We start from the raw sequence: 21,083 nt of genomic DNA on the forward strand, positions 1-21,083 counted from the left end.
GGCTGTCCACAGAATGAGGTATGCCAATTTCTGTATTCTTTTTGATCTGTGATTACTCACGGTGAAATTCAGCGCCACAATGCAAAAGTCCTTCCAACTTTCCCAGAGAGGAAATGACACGTAATAAGCTGGAAGTGATGGAGGAAGTGCAGAGATGTGTGACTCAGCGACAACAAAGGCTGACGAACACGCGGTCATGAGGGGTCCGAAGCACCTGATGAGCACCCCTGTGGATGACCTGTAATGGACTGTTCCGGAAAGAGTCAGCAATGCTGGGGGACACAGCGGGACATAGTAATGTACAGGAAAGAGGGAAGAGAGAATACACAAATCACAGCCGTATGAAAGCCAGGACGCTGAAACACACAAGTCTGGAAGAATAAAAAAAAAACAGAAATGCGTGGGACTGCTTCCATGGATTTTCTTCATTCTGGAGAAGAAAAATAGTTACTTTCCATATCGCCTGAACTCCACTGTTCAGGTCTGAACACGGCCCATGTTCTTGGATAAGGCAGTGACGTTTCACATTTTATTTTCGAGATGAAGGCGGAGATGAGAGATAAGAGGTAACAGGAGGCCAGCCTTCCGGAAAAACACTTTCATTGCGTAGAGAGGAGACGACACAGGGCAATTACCAGGAGCAGGAGAGAGATACAAGCTACTGGGCGAGAGACGAGAAAGGCAGAAAGGGAGCACATGACCCAAAACCCGAGGCACGTCTTTCTCAAATGAGAAAATTGGGGAAAAAAAGCACACGGGGCATCTCGGTGTCAGCTTATACTTTCTAAGGGGCGAGTAGAATGAAAAATATCGACCGAGTTTTAAATCTCTATGCCAGGCAGTCGGTCCGGAGTACATTCTACCCTACCCGCTGGGGAAAAACGGCAAAATGTCACTTTGACCCCATAACTGCACCATTATTTAAAAGGTTATAAATTGATTCTATGTATGTGTCTGAAAAGCAATTTGGAGGGACAACTGCTAGGTAGTTCTGTTCTTAAAGTTGTACTTTCGCCTGTGTTTTCCATTGCACACAATGTCCAGTGATATTAAGTCCTGATCATTAAATTAGTTTACAATTTGCAGTTCTCAATGAAAGCAAATCTGTGGTCTTAACCAAATAAAAAACTAAATAGAAGCTATTTTTAGTTTATTTACAAGTAATGTTGGCAAGCAGGTAACGACACATTTAGATATAGGCCTTGGCAAACAACAAACTGGATTATTTATCAGCTCTCTATATTGCTGTTGAGGCGTAACATAAATACCACTTTAAATTGGTTATTTCAGCATGCTTGTCTTTCTATTTCTGAAACAACAAACATTTGCCAGAAGGACTCTCAACCACCTTCCTTACTACCAGATTACAGTATTTTGGACTTAATGCACATGAACTGTACACAGATGGTGGGATCTTTATAAATTAATGCAGACCTTTAATTGCTTTGAGAATATAGTTTCCCATTTATGTTGCTCAGCTAAGAGGAATAAGCTATGTTCTGGCCTGGGGCATGCTTTGTGGGATCTATGGTTTAATGTTGCCTGTGCCTTTCTTCAATAGCCTGCAGTCTTACTACGCTGGCTATGAATCTCGCCAATCAAAATGCAACAAATCACTCAACGACCAACTAATTAAGATGATGGAAATATCTGCAGCTTTAAGAAGGCAGAAATGAATGAGGTTTAAACCAGAACCCAGAGAGAGAGAGAGAAGTGGGAGAGGCAAACTGAAGGACAGCAGCTTAATATCATATTAATTCTGCCCCATTGACAGTCTCTTGCATCAGCTAAGACGTTGAATTTGAATACACTATATCAATCTTTCCAGAAATGACCAGTTGAAATTAATGTACAAGACCTTTTCATGAATTATGTATTTGGTCTTATTAAAAATTGCTATATTCAAATATCACTACGACCCACATCTTTTCAAAACCCATAAAACCCTGCAATAATCCTGACTGCTTCCACATATGAAAACCTATACTGACCATAACAAGCTGCTTGTGTAATCAATACTGCAACGATCCCATACCCAAAATCCCAGATGAAACACTGAAATGCTAAAGCATACATAGTTTTGGTCTAATTAGACTCTATGGACACCCCAGGCGGCCACTCTCCTGTATTTAATACTGTATTTAAACTGAGTATGAGAAGCTGAGGGCCAGATAACCACCTCTACCTGCAGAACAGATCTACACATCAGCAAGTCAAGATAAAAACATATCAGAAAATGGGGAAGATGCTCTGTTACTGTATATTGGTCCCTTCACAACTGTTGGTCTCACACCAACATGTCAAGGAAACTTCTAGAACCACCCACAAGTCCATGACAAAGCACCCATTTACCATTCAAACAGAGGTATAAAGGAGACAAAGGCCACAACCCTCACCCACCCAGCTTTCATACAGAGGATGCTCAAACCCTTCATGAGCATGTGTGCTTTCCAGTGGAGCGCAGGGGCTGCCTACCTGCTGCTGAGGACTGAAGAACGCTCCCGCTTGCTGCTTCATGAAGAGCTGCTGGTGCTGGGGCGTGGCTTGGGACTGGGGGGGAGGGGCTTGGGCAGGAGTCTGGGGCTGACTGGGCGTGGCCTGCTGCTGGGAAGCGGGAGTCTGCGGAGCTTGCGCCTTCTGCGATTGGATGTTGGCAGCTGGCTGGGCAGCGCCTAGGCTCACGCCTATGAAACATTTAACAAGAAAAGGTGGCTTTGGAAGCACTGTCATATTCACACACATAATTTCAACAAATCCCTGAATGTATACATATATGAATGTCTACATATTAAAAGCATATGTTTTTGTTTCCATGCATTCACAAATAACAAATATGTTATTTAAAATGTCATTTTGGTTTTTCCCATTTTCACTGGCATTTTTTTGGATCTCTCTGCCTAGGAGGGCAATACTGATGACACAGTCCACTAACTGTGTGGTTTTTGGATCAGGGCCTAAGAGCAAGTCTAAGCCCAGTGAAGCTGGAACAGGATGAGCAGAACTGATTCCCAGCTCCCGGGCACAGGCTGTGGTACATCCAGGCTGGACAGGGAGGCGGAGCTCTCCCGTTAAAGGGGACCCGCCTCTCTTTAAGCCGGGGGAAAGGAGGGGCTCCAAGGGACCCTGTGAGTTAAAGGCTTGGTGTCTGGGTCTCAACATAAACCACTTAAAAGCTCCTTACAGATGGACAAATTCACAGGCCGGGATTAGCAAGCCATGCTGTGGCAGCCAAAGAATTATGCAGCCTGTCAAACTCAATGCAGGATGCTCTCTACAGCACGGGCAGTCACACACGAGGGACAGCAACTGCAACTTCAGACAAATTCCTTCATTGGCCGAGCGCCCTGCGACGCCAGCTGGAGGAGGAGGGACTGATTAGATCCAGTGTGGGGGGGGGGGGGGGGGCATACCGATTGGCTGAGCGGCCCCGGGGGCCATGTTGGCCCTCTTGCGGGGGGTGAGGGCGGGCTGAATGGGCAGGATGCCGGCGATGGGCTGGGACTGGCCCGCTTTGGGGCGCTGGCGCGGGGCGATGGACGTTTCGGTGGTGGGAATGGGGTCTGTTAGTCTAGAGGAGCAGGAAGACACAGATCTGAGAAGTCACGCAGTCAAAAGCGTGAGAAAATGACTTTTCACAACACAAGAGGTGCAATGTCATATTATCACCTATTTGTAACATGGAGTAAAAATACAAGTGGAAGACTGCTAGAGACATCTACATTTAAACCTGCTCATCACCTGGCTTTGGTCTGGCTCTTCTTAGCCACAGCTTCACTGGCTCTGATTGGCTCAGGGAGCTTTGCAGGAATAGGGGAATTCTGGGAAAACAAGAGACAGAAAACGAATATGATTCGATCTTGGACAAACCCAAAGATGACACTTTCAGCCTCAAACTGCTTTAAACAGCCTAATCAGTCACCAAGTGTCAAGTCTAAAGGTTAGATTGCAGAAAATAAGTTTCGGTTTATCTAGAGACACCTTTTGCGGTTTGCATTCAGTTAAAGTACATGACAGTAAATGACTGATTTTGCATCCACTGAAATAATCTACTTAAGTGAGATATTTATCCAAATAACATACACTGGTTTCCAGGTCACCTTGATGCATTTCATACTAATTAATATGGTTACTAATTTACTAGCCTATATTTTGCTGCGTCGGCCATTAGCCGGGTGGACCGGATTCATTTTTATTGATATGAAGCTGGCCGATGGAAGGGAGCCAAATGGCCAACTTGTGTTGCGTTGTTTGCTCTATCATTACCTGCAGCACTTACATTATTAACGGTGTGTTTCTGTGAGAGCACACAAGCTCAAAGCTGTGGGTCTTTGCATTCCCTTCCCTCCAAAGACCCATTTCAGGTTAGGAAAAACCCAGGGCTGGTTTATATTTTAACATCTTACCATGGCTTTATTTCCAGTATACATCCACCTCATTCAAACGTATACTAGACCGCACTCAGCTATTTTAGTTAAGGACACAAAGAGCGCTCAGTTGTAATTATGGATTCAAATCAGACTTATGACTCTGTAAACTGAATAATTAAGAGCAGGATCTGGCAGGAAACTCAGAAACGAGGCTGAGAAGGGGAACTCACATGAACGTTTTGAACAGGGCAATCCCGCCGGGCCAGTTTGAAGGAGAAGTAGGACACCTGGTAGATATCTGGTCTCTTATCAGGGTCCGGCTCAAGCATGTAACCTTTCAAAGAGAAAAAGAGAGAGAGAGTGCAACAAGGAAGTGAATATATCATTATAAAAATAGTCCAAGTCCAAGAATTGCTCTAGCATAAAAAAAAGAATTATGTCATGAAATTATAGAACACAATCATACAGAAAGGAGTGAACTAGGAGTACCCAAAGAAGAGAAGGGAAACAGTTAAAAAAAGAGCCATATCATTGCATCAAAAAATAACAAGAGCAAGAGACTGTAAAGAGACAATGGCAGTCAGCCAGAGAGTTCATTCAAATGGATAGACATGAATTGAGGGACAGTGAGACAGGGAGTTAGACAGATGGAGAAACAGTGAAACAGTGAGTTAGACAGTGAAACAGTGAGACAGTGTGCCAGACACAGGGCCGGTAAAATGAGGAAGAGAGAGCAGGCATAATCAGGGACACTCACGGATGAGGCAGTGCATGTCCTGTGAGTAGCGGGAGTTGTCTGGAATGGTGAAGCTGCCGTCACAGATGGCCACCTGGCTCTCTCCGAAGGGCAAAGTGAAGTAGCACAGCTTATACAGCAAGCAGCCCATGGCCTACAACAGAGACACACAGGAGGGACAACAGTACAGTCACCAACAGGCTCAACTACTGTAATGTACATTCAGATAAAAAGATAAGGAGCCTCAGTGGAGGTTTCTGCACTGGGAAGAGCTTGTTCCTCTAGGTCACGCCCAGCCGGAACCAAGTATTTGATGAGTTCCACATTAAGCACACCTGATGCAACTAATGAAGCCCTTGATTAGTTGTATCTGGTGCACTTGAGATAGGGAAAAAAGGGAAGAAGTAGCAGTGCTATGGCATGGTGTCCTCACCCAGATGTCAGCCTTGGTGGTGATGACTTTGCCGCTGTAGAGGTTGACCATCTCAGGGGCTCGGTATGACAGGGTGGTGTATCTGTGAAACAGGCCAATCAAAAGGGGACTTGTGAGGAAGTGACCAACCAACCAGAGCCCGTTACTGATATGCATTCACCCAGCTGCAACATACCTCATATACAAGAGCATATACCTCAAATGACATCTTTGAGTTTTCATGCAAAAAAAAGTGTAAAATGTTAAACATGAATCAAAAATATTTTGCTATTGATTCCCTGATCATTTTGCGAGAAGTCGTAAACGATAAAAAACATTTGTCCACTTCGTACTTGCATACTTCGGCGCAGTGTCCGCACAACAAATAGGCCATCTGCAATCTCAGCATTTCTTTGTATAATGCAAGGGCATCCGGTTCTATGACGCAGCGAGGCAGTCCAATTCCGTGTTGATATTCAGTTCGCACGCACCCACGGCAAACAGTACTTCACGGCTTATCTTAAAGGTGCGGTGTCAGTTTTAATTCGCATGGGATCTAAAGGCGGTGAGCCGTGCGTGAGGATGATGAAGACAGCCCCGTGTAGGACCTTCCTCAGCTCACAGGAAACGAGGCCAATGACGAGAGGGCGAAGGCGCTTCTACGCGTCAGGCAGGAGAGCTCGTTAAATGCGTTCCTGCGCCTTCAGATGTTCGTCTGCTGGGGGCCAATTACCAGACGTGCTGAGACATACGTATCTGTACAAACACCTCCCAACAGCCCAGCGGGCGAGAACCATGGTCAAGGTAACAGCGAAATAACCTCAGACTTACCATAAATTAATAAATAAACTGTCAGAACTGTCAGCAGTAAACTTTCCATTTCATTCTTCTTGACGGAACATCCTGTGACACTGTCACTCACTGAAAAAAGCATGTTCTTCCGCTATTCTATCGAAGTCCATAAAGGAAAATCCATTATCAAGAGAGAAGCACAGACTCATCCTTCAACCTTCTGTCTAAGGCTGTACAACAGTTGCGCCATCAAATTGTTGTTGTCTCCATGGTTACATTCGGTTTTTTAGACGCTACTAAAAACCTTAAGCACGTTAGAAGTTCACAGGTAAAGCTATTTTCCAGCTTTGAAGGGAGTGTTTACCCTGTGTGACACCAGATCCTTGATGCTGTCACTTTGCAGAGTGTGGGGGGGGTTAGCTTAATGTGACTCAGAGTTCCTACGCAGTTCTTCCACAAACTGCAGTGCATTTTTTCACACGAGTTTGCTTTCGATTATAAACTTAAACAGAAAAGCGTCTCAACCCACACTTATCAGTTGGTGCAAAAAGGTCAAAACAACTAGCCTAGCCTTCACACGCAGTCAGTGCCTCACTGACGTGAACCAATCGCAAACTTTTAATAGACAAAGCAATGTTTTTTTGTCAATGTGGAAGGTGGTCCCGCCCATTATGGGATTTGTGAAGCCTTAAGTCCCTTCTGCTCCTCTAAGGAAAAAGGGGAGTTCAGTCCCTTCTCGCTTTTCTCTCTCCTCCGTGGATATCAGAGCACACACTCACTTCTTTATCTCCTCATCCACCACCGGCACACCCTCACTCTGCGGGTTCTGGAACTTGTTGGTGGCGCTGCCAAAATCGCACAGCACATAGTGGCCTCGGTCATGGAGCAGGATGTTCTCCACCTGCAGAGAGAGAGAGAGCGAGAGAGAGAGAGAGAAGGACAGAGAGACGAAAACAAGCAGAAAGAGAGAGGGCGGGGGGGAGGGGGGGAGAGAGAGTGGGCGGGGGGGGCAGAGAGCGAGAGATCAATATCTGGATATGCTAACAAAACCTCCAATTCCATGACTGTTTATCTTAAAATTCATGGACCACACAAACATTTTTTGCAATGAACTTTAATAATGTATGTTAGACATCTACAGGTCATAGGCTCTCACAGTCTGACATACTACACAGATCTGAGGTTAGATGTGAGGTATGTCTCTGTAGTATGGAAGGCATCGCTCATGTGTGTGGGTGAGCGGGTGAGTGGGCAGGGAAGCCGAGCGTAAGCGCGTACTTTGAGGTCACGGTGGACGATGGGGGTCTTGCACTGGTGGAGCCGGGCCACCGCCTCGCAGGTGTCACAGAAGATCTGCAGCACCTCGGCCTCCGTGAAGCCCGTCTGCAGCCGCTGGTTCATCAGATTCACCACCTGCCCACCTGCAGGGGATACGCAGACACACAGACGCGTTACACAGGCACATGCATACATACACACACACACACACACAAACAAACACATACACACAGGCATGTTACACACACACACACACAGGCGCGTTACACAGGCACACACACACACACACACAGGCGCGTTACACAGGAGCACACACACACACACAGGCACGTTACACACGCACACACACACAGGCACATTACACACACACACACGCACACACAGGCGCATTACACAGGCACACACACACACACACACACACACACACACACACACAGGCATGTTACACACGCACACACAGGCACATTACACAAACACACACATACGCACAGCAAGCTAAGCCTACGCACGTACACACACTCACGCACCCACGCACAGAGACACACACACACACACACAGAGCAAGCAAAGCATACCATGTACACTTCTTTGTGACACATCAATTTCCAATATCTTCAGGCCCCTGCAAACTCTACGCAGAAACCTGCCGCAGCCAATAATCACACAGTGTGCTGCAGTGCCAGTGATCACCGAAGGCTGGTGGCTCTGTGGGGGGGGGGGGGGGGGGGGGGGGGACCTGACTTTTCTGAGCCAATAAAACAAAAGCTCATCAGAGCAAGAGGCCCTGTGGTGATTCCATTTAAGCGTTCACAGTAAAGGTGCACGCCATAGATTAATGAGCACACAGGCCACACACTCACAACTCTCAGCTGTCAGAGAGCGGCCCAGCTCAAATTACAGAAAGGAGGAAGATAAAGATGCACACAGCTGCTGAGGCATCAAAAATGAAGAGAAGGCCTTTTCAGGGAATTAAGGAGATTTCTGAGGAAATTATTAGCCGACTGACCAACAGGCAGACTAGCAGACATTCAGACACAGACAGACTCGCAGACATACAGACACAGACAGACTCGCAGAGATACAGACACAGACAGACTCGCAGACATACAGACACAGACAGACTCGCAGACATACAGACACAGACAGACTCGCAGACATACAGACACAGACAGACTAGCAGACATACAGACACAGACAGACTCGCAGACATACAGACACAGACAGACTCGCAGACATACAGACACAGACAGACTCGCAGACATACAGACACAGACAGACGCAGATACACAGACCAAACGGACACAGACAGACTCACCGCGGCAGAAGTCCATGAGGATGAGCACTTCCCACACGTCTCCCGCTCCCACCGCCGTGATGCTGGAGTCCAGGAAGCCCACAATGTTTTTGTGGCCCACCAGGTCCCTCTGTGCACACACACACACACACACACACACACACACATTAGGCCTGTGAACACACTCCTCTATCCCATCTTCACTGCCTGCAGGCTGCAGTATTAGGCAGAGGGGAGCACTCCCTTCAGCTGCATGCAGAACGCGCTCCAGGCCCCGGCCCAACAGTGCGAGCCTCTGTTCTGCAGCTCAGCACGTGTGCATGCGCGAGGCACGCAGCCAGCACCTGCCAGGGGACTGATAATAATAATTATAACCACGGCAACAATGATTCCGGAACACGGACCGGGGCCTGCCAGAGCCAGTGAGCTGGCAGAATGACTTCAGCACTGGGGTTACTGGGAGGGTGGGGCTAACAGTCAGTACTACACTCCCATCCCCCACTGGTTACTAAATCCAACTGCGCAAAGGGTCTGAGACGCATTGTAAACTGTCACCCCCTATTTAAAACTAGAATCTCAATTCCAAGCAAGGATAATAAATTCAGCTAAACTGCAATCTGTGACAAGAATTTATTCATGTGAAACCAGAACGAACTATTCACAGTGGCACAACTGGCTCTGCCTTTCTCCTGACCGGCAAAGCTAAAGCACTGTGAAAATAAGACCGAGAGGGCCCAGCGACTCGATCAGACACACCTGTTCATGGACCAGTGCCTCTCCCCTCTCCTGCAGTCTCAGAAAAAATAAGAGGGGTTTTTTTTTTTGTTTGTTATTCTGTGTCAGAGTCATAAAGGATTGTGCTCCTGCTCTCCCACAGTGCAGTCAAAGAAAAGTGGCGTGTGAAGACGTGGCCAGGGCAGTCACAGTCGGTGGTGCTTGGCGTTTGGTGCGCCATGTCCGTCAAAAATAGAACGTGTTTATGGGCGAATGGGCAAAAGGAGGGCGGGCTTTCCAGATCACCTTCACTACGTCAGACCGCAACGCGCGTCTTTCTAAGCGCGGTCTGACGCGGTCAGCTTTGGTCGCCAGGGACGCACGGGCGCTCACCATGATCTGGATCTCCCGCTTGCACACCTGCAGGTCGTGCTCGTTGTTGACGTACATCCTCTTCAGGGCGCAGCGCACGCCCTGGTGAGTCCGCACCAGGAACACGATGGCAAAGCCTCCTGCAGGGGGGGGAGAGAGAGAGAGAGAGAGAGGGAGAGAGAGGGACAGGGAGAGGGAGAGAGAGACAGAGAAGGGGAAAAGAGAGGGAGAGACAGTGAGAGCAAGAGAGAGTGTGAGAGTAAGAGAGAGAGAGAAATGGGGAAAAGAGAGGGGGAGTGAGACAGAGAGAGGGAAAAACAGAGGGATGGGACAGAGAAAATTGGAAATGGGTGTGAACAAGAGGGAGTGAGAAAAGGGGGTGAGAGAGGGGGTGGGGGGTGTGAAAGAGAAAGGGAGAGGTTGATAGTGAGAGCGAGGGTGTGGGGTGAGAGAGGGGGGCAGATAATGAGAGAGAGAAAGAGAGGGAGGGGGAAGATGAAGAGAGAGAGATGTGGAAAGAAAAGTGAGAATCCACCGCCGTCAACACCGAGCCGATTCCGAGAAAAACATCCGGCAGGTTAGACGGCGAGACGCACGCCTGACAGACAGCAGCACACATCGCCCATCGAGGCGTGCAGCGGGTACGTTACCGCCAACACCGCTCAGAGATTTACAGTTCCTTACCGCTACGAACCCTCTCCACCAAACCAGAAAAGCGTACCGAAATAAAACCGGCTGAACCCTGCAGGACTCCGTTGGTCCCGTGTTCAAACCACTGACTGTCATGTAATGGCCAATAAAAAAAAAGGCAAGTGATTCACGTGCTCGTTATTTCTGGGGATTTAGGCTCTGCTGAGCCAATCTACTGAGCTGTCCTGGCACCGGCGCGTCGGTTCCAGATGAACAGAAACAGGTCGGCTGCCGGAGAACTCAAGACGGATGGCGCCGCGGCTTCAGATTGCCGTTGTAACGGTGACAATATTGCCGTCGTCTCCATGATAAATCGCCGGCGAATGCGTGCGCTCCATTTCATTTCCGACGCGGTTTATCTCGTTCTGACACGTCGGTGCACCCGTGCATCACTCGCTGCGCTCGCAGGCGCCTCGTACCGTAGCACGGCGACATCGTCGTCGCCACCCACGCAGCCCCAGACATGCCGGGAGACGCGCAGGCCACGCATCCGCTGCATGGCGACGCAGAGGGTATCTGCGCAGCTCTGATGCGGCCTTTGTGAGCGGCGCGTCGCTCCCCTGCAGGCTAATGCAGGCGGCGGCTATGTGATGCGTGACACTAGCGGCCGCTAAAAATGGCAAGAGGCGCAGCGGGGTCGCGTCTCTGGTGCCGGAGGGGAGCTGCTGAGCCGTTCCTGGGTGTATGGAAAACGCCCCGCTCACCGCCCATTACTGTGGGGTGTTTTTTTAGTGGACGGCTGTACTGGCGAGAGGCCAGCGGCCTTTGTGCTCCCCCCTCCCGATGATCGCCCTGAGGCCTGCCACCTCCCCTCCCCTCCCCTTCCCGCTGGGCGCTTTATCAGGCATGACCGGGGCAGCCTGCCCATGACCCCGAACTACAGATGGTCCACGGCCCGGTCACAGCTATCTGATCCCCGCATATGGGTCCATCATGTACACACGCACACACAGAGACACACACACGCGCACACACACTCACTCGCACATATGCAAACAGACACGCTGACCCCCAGTCACGCAACTGTAGTCACAGCCCTGGGAAGGCATGCTGCAAAATCTGTTTTCAGTCAAAAGCTAGTGAAAGCCCCGATAAAGGCTGGCTTAAAATAGCACACCGAGTCAGAGGGAAGAGAGAAGAGGGCTGCAGATGCTGGTACTGTGCATGCTACTCCAACAGGGACACAGACACTGTGCATGCTACTCCAACAGGGACACAGACACTGTGCATGCTACTCCAACAGGGACACAGACACTGTGCATGCTACTCCAACAGGGACACAGACACTGTGCATGCTACTCCAACAGGGACACAGACACTGTGCATGCTACTCCAACAGGGACACAGACACTGTGCATGCTACTCCAACAGGGACACAGACACTGTGCATGCTACTCCAACAGGGACACAGACACTGTGCATGCTACTCCAACAGGGACACAGACACTGTGCATGCTACTCCAACAGGGACACAGACACTGTGCATGCTACTCCAACAGGGACACAGACACTGTGCATGCTACTCCAACAGGGACACAGACACTGTGCATGCTACTCCAACAGGGACACAGACACTGTGCATGCTACTCCAACAGGGACACAGACACTGTGCATGCTACTCCAACAGGGACACAGACACTGTGCATGCTACTCCAACAGGGACACAGACACTGTGCATGCTACTCCAACAGGGACACAGACACTGTGCATGCTACTCCAACAGGGACACAGACACTGTGCATGCTATTCCAACAGGGACACAGACACTGTGCATGCTACTCCAACAGGGACACAGACACTGTGCATGCTACTCCAACAGGGACACAGACACTGTGCATGCTACTCCAACAGGGACACAGACACTGTGCATGCTATTCCAACGGGGACACAGATATTGTGCATGCTATTCCAATGGGGATGTAGGTACAGTGCATGCTACTCTAGCCAGTCAGGAGCTCTGTGCTGACAGGGTGGGGCTTCATGCAGCTACATGCTCATCTCACACACACCCAAATCTGGGCTGCCGTTACTACCTCGCAGGGACATACACACACACACACACACACACACACACAGACAGACATACAAACAACTGTACACAAATAAGTACACAAACCATGCTTGGGCCCTATTGCCATACATCAAAGTACCTCAACACTTCCCTTGCAGTGAAGCCCAGCACGTTTGAAACAAAACTAAAATGATTCATCTCCTCCGCACAAACTAAACAAGACGAATTGAAGTTCACACAGAAAGATAGCATCATGGCTACAATGGCATTCGTTGTGGTTAGCAGGTGCAGGAAGTGGAATGTGTCTGCTGCCGTCGCTTCCTGTGCAGCAGGCTGGAGAAAGGCGTGGACTCGCTGCCGACCGCACACAGGGTGTGTGCGGAACCAGCTGAGCCTGATTGGCACGGTCCCTTTAACTCAGCCGATGGGCGAGGAGCTCGGTTTGACGGGACTGTGGAGACTAGCTGTCGGCTCTGCAGCAACATTAGCGATGACAGAACAACATTCCAGGACAGGGCGGTCGCCTTAAAGATTCTGCGCCTGTTTGCATGTGCATGCATTCGTGTACGCATGTGTGTTTGTGTGTGCATGCATTCGTGTACGCATGTGTGTTTGTGTGTGCATGCACTCGTGTACGCATGTGTGTTTGTGTGTGCATGCACTCGTGTACGCATGTGTGTTTGTGTGTGCATGCACTCGTGTACGCATGTGTGTTTGTGTGTGCATGCACTCGTGTACGCATGTGTGTTTGTGTGTGCATGCATTCGTGTACGCATGTGTGTTTGTGTGTGCATGCATTCGTGTATGCACGCGTGTTTGTGTATGCGCACGTGCCTGTCTGCACCCCAGCGCAGCGCTGCAGTGAGCGCGTGAGCGGCCCGACACGCTGGCGTGCCGTAGCGCTGTCGGCTCCGCGGCGACCGCGCCGGCTGGGCTCACACAGGCACCGCGGGCCGCCGAGCCAGCAGACAGATATGGGGCGGGATGATATTTCGGTAATCCGTCGGGGACTGACTCCGCGCCCTCGCGCTCTCCCCGACGCTGCCCCTGCCGCTGCTGCTGCTGCTTTAAAGGCGCAGGTGCTCAGGAGATACGGCACACCTGCCGGTCCTGCCAGAGCGGGGAGCCTTCAGGCTCGCACACAGACCAGAGAGTGTTCCAGCACTTTTTCTCCTGAAGACCTGGAAGCAGGCTGACTCTTTTCCACTGTGGAAAAACAGACTTGTGCCATTCTGAGGATGCACACACCAGGCAAACAGAAGAGCGAACGGACAGAAGATTCCGTGGCAGACGTAGAGGCCTGCAGTACAGTCATGACTGGGTGTATGGAAAATCTGATGGAAAATTGGGCATGGGTACTGTGGTAGATCACCTGTCACCCACATGTTGAAGTGCTCAGTACACCACATAGACTTTTCCGTAAAGCAGTGGTTCCCAAACCTCTCCTCAGGAACCCCCATCCAGATCCAGCTATTTAATGTGCTCCAACACAAGCACACCTGATATAACCAATCAAGGGCTTGAGGAGAGGTTCGGGAACCACCGCTCTTAATGAACTCCCACAATGCCTTGCGTGCGTGGACTGTCAATTCAGGACCACTGGAGGCCCTAAAAGGTTTTCCCACAGACACACGGTTGAGGGGTGTGGGATTATGCACACAGCATGCTTCCTCGCAGCTCGGAGGCGAGCAGCGCATTTAACCCTGCGGCTGCAGCGAGACTCGAGAGGATCAATCCTATTACCGCAGCCAGGCCACTGGACCGGCACGTGTTCCGTGTGAGTTACTGCGCTTGCGCTACACGTCCACGGCTAATGGGGAGCCTGCTGCGTTTATCACACGTACAGGTGAAGACCACAGTTCACATTTGGACTCTCCTTTTTATTGTAGCCTAACATCTCAGGTCATTTGGGAAAATGTGTCTGCGTGCATATATACACACACACGCAAACACACACACACACACACACATGCACACACACACACACACACACACACGCACGCACACACACACACACACACACGGGGTGGGGTGTATTCTGGATTTTCTCAGCCTGCGCTCTGTATCCTAATCCTACAGCGCCTGCGTGAAATTAAAGATCAGTTACGCTTGGGGTTGGACGCCAACAGGAAGCTTCTCATCCTGCAGGAGTGTCAACAACAATGGCAGAAATAACCCATCTTCACAGCACTGAGCCAGGATAATACCCCCCCCACACAGACACGTGTACACACACACACACACACACACACACACTCGCGCTCTCTCGCTGTCTCTCTCACACACACACACACACACACAATTTCGCTCTCTAACACACACACGCGCTCTCTCACTCTCACTCACACGCACACATGCACACACACACTCACACGCACACACACACACACTCTCTCTCTCTAACACACACACACACACACACACACGCGCTCTCTCTCACTCACTCACACGCACACACACACACACACACACACACACACGCTCACGCTCACGCTCTCTCGCTGTCTCTCTCACACACACACACACACACACACACGCGCACACACACCCACCCCACCAGTGTAACAGTGCATATCCGTCAGGGCAGTGATGGGATTTACGCGGCGTCCTACGCTATAAATAAGCCCACTATTCCCAGCGCACCGCTCACGGCGGCGGTCGCTACGTAATGGCGAGGCTAAGGGGAGGATGGTGGGGGCGCGGAGGGGAGGATGGTGGGGTTGCGGTGCCGCTGCGGTGCGATCTGGCGGTCCCGGTGTCGGGTGTTCCGAGCCACAGCCGGCCGGCAGGGCCGTTTGAGGCACCGCGGAGGCTAGTGTTACCGAGCGTAATCATACACCTGTCCGGCCTCCCGGCCTGGCTGCTTAATGCACACAAACGAACCTGTCCGTTATACTGCTACCATCACAAACAAACATCCCAGAAGGGGAAGGGGGCTCTGTTATTAGCGTTAGCACACTGAAGGAGACAAGCTTTTACCCTTAACAGGGAGGCACAGTGGGAAATCATAAAAATAGAGGTTGCAGGTTCAAATCCCAAGTGTTCGCAAGTACTTCTGCTTCAACACTGAGCAACGTGCTTAACCTGAAGCGCAGTAGTCATTTTTCATGACTTATAAAATATGCGCTTACATCCCCCCAGGCAAATTAATAGCGTAAACAGAGCAATTAAATAATAAAAGGCTAGGCCTGCTCTGCTACAATTTTGCCTTTTCTTTTAAGAGGCCTCTCACGAGAAACAGCAGCCGAGTTTTTCTCTCACGAACAAAGCCAGAGGTGATATAAGAGGACCCCAGAGCAGCCTGCAGCCCAGGCGGACCGAGCGCTGACCAGGAGCCTGACAGTTTGAGAGGACGCGCCATTTAATTAAACACCGGGGATCTGCTCCGCGCCACGGACACACTCAGTCACACAGACCCCCTCAGCCAGGAAGCAGGGGCCGCCGAGAACGACGACGACATCACCGGCAGTGAATCATCATTACTACAGCATCACTGCAGTGTGAGCGACGCTGATGCAGACCCGGCTGATTCGGGTCTGCCGCTAACCGCGAGAAGGGAACAGAGCTAAATTAAACCAGCCAGGAGGGAGCAGAGGCGGTCAAAACCATTTAAAATGTCAGGAGATAACGTAGCGGCGGAATAACAGCCGGGCTTGCCCGAAGCGCTCAGGCCGTGAAAAAAAAACACCTGACGATTCCCACGAACGTCAAAAAAACGGGAACACGTTACACCCCCAAAAACCCAGAGCCATCTGAGAAAACAACTCAGACCGAGCTGCACCTCCAGAAAAGCCACAAAATACGATCCCTGGAAAAACATTCCAGCCGTTTCTCTTTTTTAACAAAACTGCACATTTTTTTAAAAGCCAGCACAGCCTGGAGAGAAACCGCGTGAGGCCACAATCAAGAAATCGAGGATCGCCTGAACGCTGATCCAAGCTGAACGCACCGCACCGCTCACGGCTTGACACAACAGGGCCAAGCGGATTAGCCTTTAGCGATCAGAGGTTGCGTGAGTAGAGACAGTTTAAACAGAGAGGTTTAAATGGCAGGTAATGTAGTCTCTGAATTTAACCTTATCACTGCGTTTCTCCTCCACTTAGATACGGGGCACACCGCATTTTCTCAGAGGGCTTTGTAATAATACAGACTTGTGGGGACGTTGGCAGCTGCCCTGGTAAAGGGGGCGGAGAGAAAGCAGAGACCTGAGGTCTTGCGTGCCTATTGGCCGCCTCGCTCTCCTGCGAGGCACGATTGGCACCATTGCGTGCTTCCGTCCGTGCCCGGACAGGAGCGGACATTTTCAGACCCGGCAGGTGGGCGGGGGGTGTGGCCTCAGGGTCAGAGGGGAGTCAGCCGGCTGCCGAGCCGGACAGGAGGACCACGGGTTCGAGCCTGGCAGATCGTGGGCTGACAGATGGCACCCGTCCGTAGCAGTGATGAATAAATCACCCGCTGCCCATCCATTATTCAGCAGCAGGCCTTCTCAGCTGACAGGCAACGCTGCGCGCTCCATGGCTGTGGGCTGCAGTGCTGGACGCTCCCCTTGCTCGTTTGGCCATGACATGGTACAGGCAAGAGAGAGAGCTTGGAGAGCTTAGCATCCACTGCGGTTAAACTCTCCCTCCTGCCAAAGGGCACAGTGTGAAGAACAGAGCGACAGGCCACACCGTGGATGACAGAGCAACAGGGTACAGTGTGGATTACAGAGCAACAAAGCACACTGTGGACGACAGCGCCACAGGGTACAGTGTGGATTACAGAGCGACAGGGCACACTGTGGACGACAGAGCCACAGAGCACAGCATGGATGACAGAGAGACAGGCCACACTGCTGATGACAGAGCGACAGGGCACAGTGTGGATGACAGAGTGACAGGCCACACTGTGGATGACAGAGCGACAGTGCACACTGTAGATTACAGAGTGACAGAGCACAGTGTGGATGACAGAGCGACGGTGCACAGCTTGGAGGACAGATAGACAGGGCACAGTGTAGAGAGCAGAGCCACAGTGTCGAAAGCACAGCAATGAGGCTCATTCTAGAGGACGGGGAGGCATGTTAGGTTCGAGGACCCGACCCTCAGAACTGCTGCCATGGCGGAAGATAAAGGCCCTCGTCACGCTGAGAGGGCCTGAGAGGTGTTGTCAGCCAGTCTTTGGCACCTCTCAGAGTTCGATAGAAATAAATTGGCTGTGAAATGAAGACAATTACACCCATCAGCCCTATGCCTCCGCATCTGGCACAGTCTACTGACCAGAACAGTTCCTTGGCATCATTTCACAGATCCACCAAATTCAGAATATAGGCTAAGCTCTGCAATGTAGTGTGTGTGTGGGAGCACCCACAGCTATGAGTCTTATTTTAAGCAACAAGGCAACACCTAGAGCAAAAATGCCTGAAATGTAATGAGCAATGCGCATGGAAGAGTCTGTTGCCGAAGGTGGATTGTTCATTTCCCTGTCAAGCCTCCGGAAACACTGACATTGACTGAAGGGGATAAAACTGTGCCTCGGAGCAAAACCCAAACTTCACACTCGCAAAGCAGCCATTACGGCCCTCGTTCTCTGCACACAGAAATCAAAGTGAGGCCTCGGGACCGCATGCCTCGGGCATCACGTTACACAGGAAAACAAACCACTGTCCAGCACAGCCTCAATGCCCCTCCCACTCCGATCTGGCTAATCGTAAACAACATGTTGTCTGTCTGCCAATGGCCAGGACAGGTGGTCTTTACAGACGTACCTCCTGACAGCCAACAGAACATGCCTTCTTCAGGAACTATTAACCCCTACTCTAGATTCCAATAACGTGGCTGAAACCTAGGCCTACAGTAGTTCTCATTCCAAAATTCACAATATTTTATACATGAATAACAAAGCCAGCCTATATGTAGGACGTCAGGTAATGCAAAACAGTTCAATGCAGTACAGCCGACCCAATCCTAATAGTTTTACAGGGAAATAATAGAGGAAAGCACACTGTGTGGGTGTATGGGCTGTCAGGTCAGGTTTGAGCTCCATGCGTGCTCCTGAGGGCTCCACGCTAACACGCTAACACGCTAGCACGCTAACACGGGGACGAGTGTCAGCCTTGCGCAGCGGTCTGAGCCCGGGCGCCGCCCCCCGTCCGCACTTTTCCTGCGAGCTCTGGAAGAGCAGTGACTCAGCACTACAGTGATGCAGGAGCTGCGCGGCAGCCCGGAGATGCTGAGGGCGACCCATTCTGCTCCCAGCCTCCGCCGGGCCTCTCTGACTAACGGCTCCTCCGGCAGCGGGGACCCAAGCCCTCCGCGCAAAATCAAAACAGAACGCTCATTCTGCCCTGTGTAAGAAAGCAAGGCCTTCTCTTTGAGGTGACAGCTGCAAAGAAGCAAAGGCTCAAAGGCGAGGGGGGATTAACACAGCCACCATTTAAAAAAAAAAAAAAAAACAGGTGTGGAAGCCTATGGCCCTGAAGCTGCATGGGGGAGGGGGGGGGGTTAACTTGTGGACGAAATGAGGCAGCATCAGCACATTGCCGGCGGTGGCGCACACATCGGGTGACCGGAAAAATAAACACTTTAACCATTGGCGTGGCAACAGGAAGGGGCCCCAGAAAGCACGGCCATGCATCACCTGACCTGCTGCGTGGCGGGAAGTGAGATTCACTGGCTGAGGGGGGGACCCCAGGGGGTGATACTGTAGGTGTTGGGGACTAATGGGGAGGCCTACCGATTTGTTAACAGCAACAAGGAGCGTAAGCGCAACCGCCTCGCACGATATCTGCAAAGGAGGATACTGAAGGAAATGGCTGCAGTTCAGGCTGTTCTTACTCAAATAACCTTCCAAGACTTGCCGGGAGCAAGCCTTTCCATGTTAGGATTTGAGCTCAATTAACCGTCTGGCAAACTGCAGTGTTTTTGAAGCAGCATCTGAATTCTTTCAGCCAAACGTGATCTCTTGCATGTTACAACGATAAAGCCCCAGATATTTAGATCAAAGGTGGGGGGGGCGGGGGTGTTTGCACACCAGGGCTGGAACTTTAGAGTCCAGAATGCTCATTAGAAACAGGGTGAGTAATCTGGTCTTCAGCGGCGTGATTTAGTGGAGTGTGGACGGACAGTGCTCTCGCTGCAGGGATAATGAGTCCAGCGGAAGGCAATGTGCCCCAGCCGGCGGACATTTTGGGAATCCAAGCAGCAACTGCCAGCAGCTCACTGCCTTCTCCAAGAAACAGGAAACGCACTGCTCACGTCCTCTTCCAACATCATCATCCAATCAGGGTCATTGATTAGCAGTCCCAACTTAAATGACACTGACTGCCTGACTGACGCAGAAAAACACTGTTATAACAGTCTATATTTTCTACTGTAGGTCTATATTATTTTATGCAACCATTTCGTTTGAGGTCAAATAACAAGAATCAGTAATCCTGCGCACAATTCAAGCACACAACTATTCTTTCAAGTCTATAGAGCCCAGGCCCCTACAATATAGGTAAAAGTATTCTGGAAAAAGTGATATGGTGAACATGTATTCTTTGCAAAGTCCAGTGCAGGGGGTATTCACCCCCCTGTCAATTAACAATAAAAGTCATTGACGCCTAAAGATTTCATTCCGGCAAAGTACTTGACAACATAACACAATTCAAGCAGTTAAGTGCAGTGGTTTGGTGGAACCCTTCATATTATTTGCCACTTCACTACTTCTCCCCATTACCATGGTTTGCCATTCACAATTTACAAAGCCTGACAAAGATCCAGGAGGCTGCACCTGAAACTAAAGCCACAGCCTTTAAATGATGACAAGCAATTGTAGCCAGTGGTCCAGAGCTCTTCTGGCAAATGTACATCATACATGACTCTTATCCAGGCTGATAATCAATAATCATATAATTTGTAAACATAACCCCCACGTCATAACCTCCAAAAATTGGAGAACATCTTAGTTTGACTGATCGTTAACCAAGTGTACATGTTCACCCGATAGCGATACGTGATAAAACATGAAATAAGCTGACTTAGAGTTAACTAAAGAAATGTCATTGTTATCAGTGTTAGCAGTGAAATTGATGAATGTTGTCTTGTAGTCGTGGTGATGAAGTAGCTCGGTAAATCAAATGAAAGTGTTGTGAAAGAGTTAATACCTACCACGAGCAAGCAGGTCATATATTACGTGGTAAGTATTAACACTTTCATAACACTTTCATTTGATTTACCGAGCTGCTTCATCAACACCACTACAAAATAACATTTAGCCTATCACTTTCACTGCTAACACTATTCAAGTGTAAATACAGCTAAGCTTGCAAGCAACCCACTCGACGCACTCCAAGTTCAATAGGCCTATACTTCTCTGACTATGGAGAGAGAAAACATGAGCCGATTTAAACAGGACGAACAGTATAAACAAAAACGTTAAGTAGCACAGTTCAA

General features: G+C 50.0%; 1 protein-coding gene across 8 annotated transcripts in view; it reads right to left on the reverse strand.

Annotated features, from left to right (window-relative positions):
- The window catches only part of LOC118206161 (AP2-associated protein kinase 1-like), a 45,485-nt gene that overhangs the window by 22,990 nt on the left and 1,412 nt on the right, over positions 1-21,083 (reverse strand). For all 8 annotated transcript variants that reach the window (XM_035378430.1, XM_035378431.1, XM_035378427.1 and 5 more), the window contains exons 2-11: positions 9,987-10,105; positions 8,901-9,009; positions 7,586-7,728; positions 7,087-7,208; positions 5,537-5,618; positions 5,125-5,257; positions 4,598-4,701; positions 3,739-3,818; positions 3,411-3,568; positions 2,476-2,684 (exon numbers count right to left, since the gene is read on the reverse strand). In XM_035378430.1, the coding sequence (XP_035234321.1) occupies positions 2,476-2,684; positions 3,411-3,568; positions 3,739-3,818; positions 4,598-4,701; positions 5,125-5,257; positions 5,537-5,618; positions 7,087-7,208; positions 7,586-7,728; positions 8,901-9,009; positions 9,987-10,105 (1,259 nt within the window). The remainder of the gene's footprint in view (positions 1-2,475; positions 2,685-3,410; positions 3,569-3,738; positions 3,819-4,597; positions 4,702-5,124; positions 5,258-5,536; positions 5,619-7,086; positions 7,209-7,585; positions 7,729-8,900; positions 9,010-9,986; positions 10,106-21,083) is intronic.

The sequence above is a fragment of the Anguilla anguilla genome, chromosome 10 (genome assembly GCF_013347855.1).
Source record: "Anguilla anguilla isolate fAngAng1 chromosome 10, fAngAng1.pri, whole genome shotgun sequence".
NCBI classification, from domain to species: Eukaryota; Metazoa; Chordata; class Actinopteri; order Anguilliformes; family Anguillidae; genus Anguilla; species Anguilla anguilla.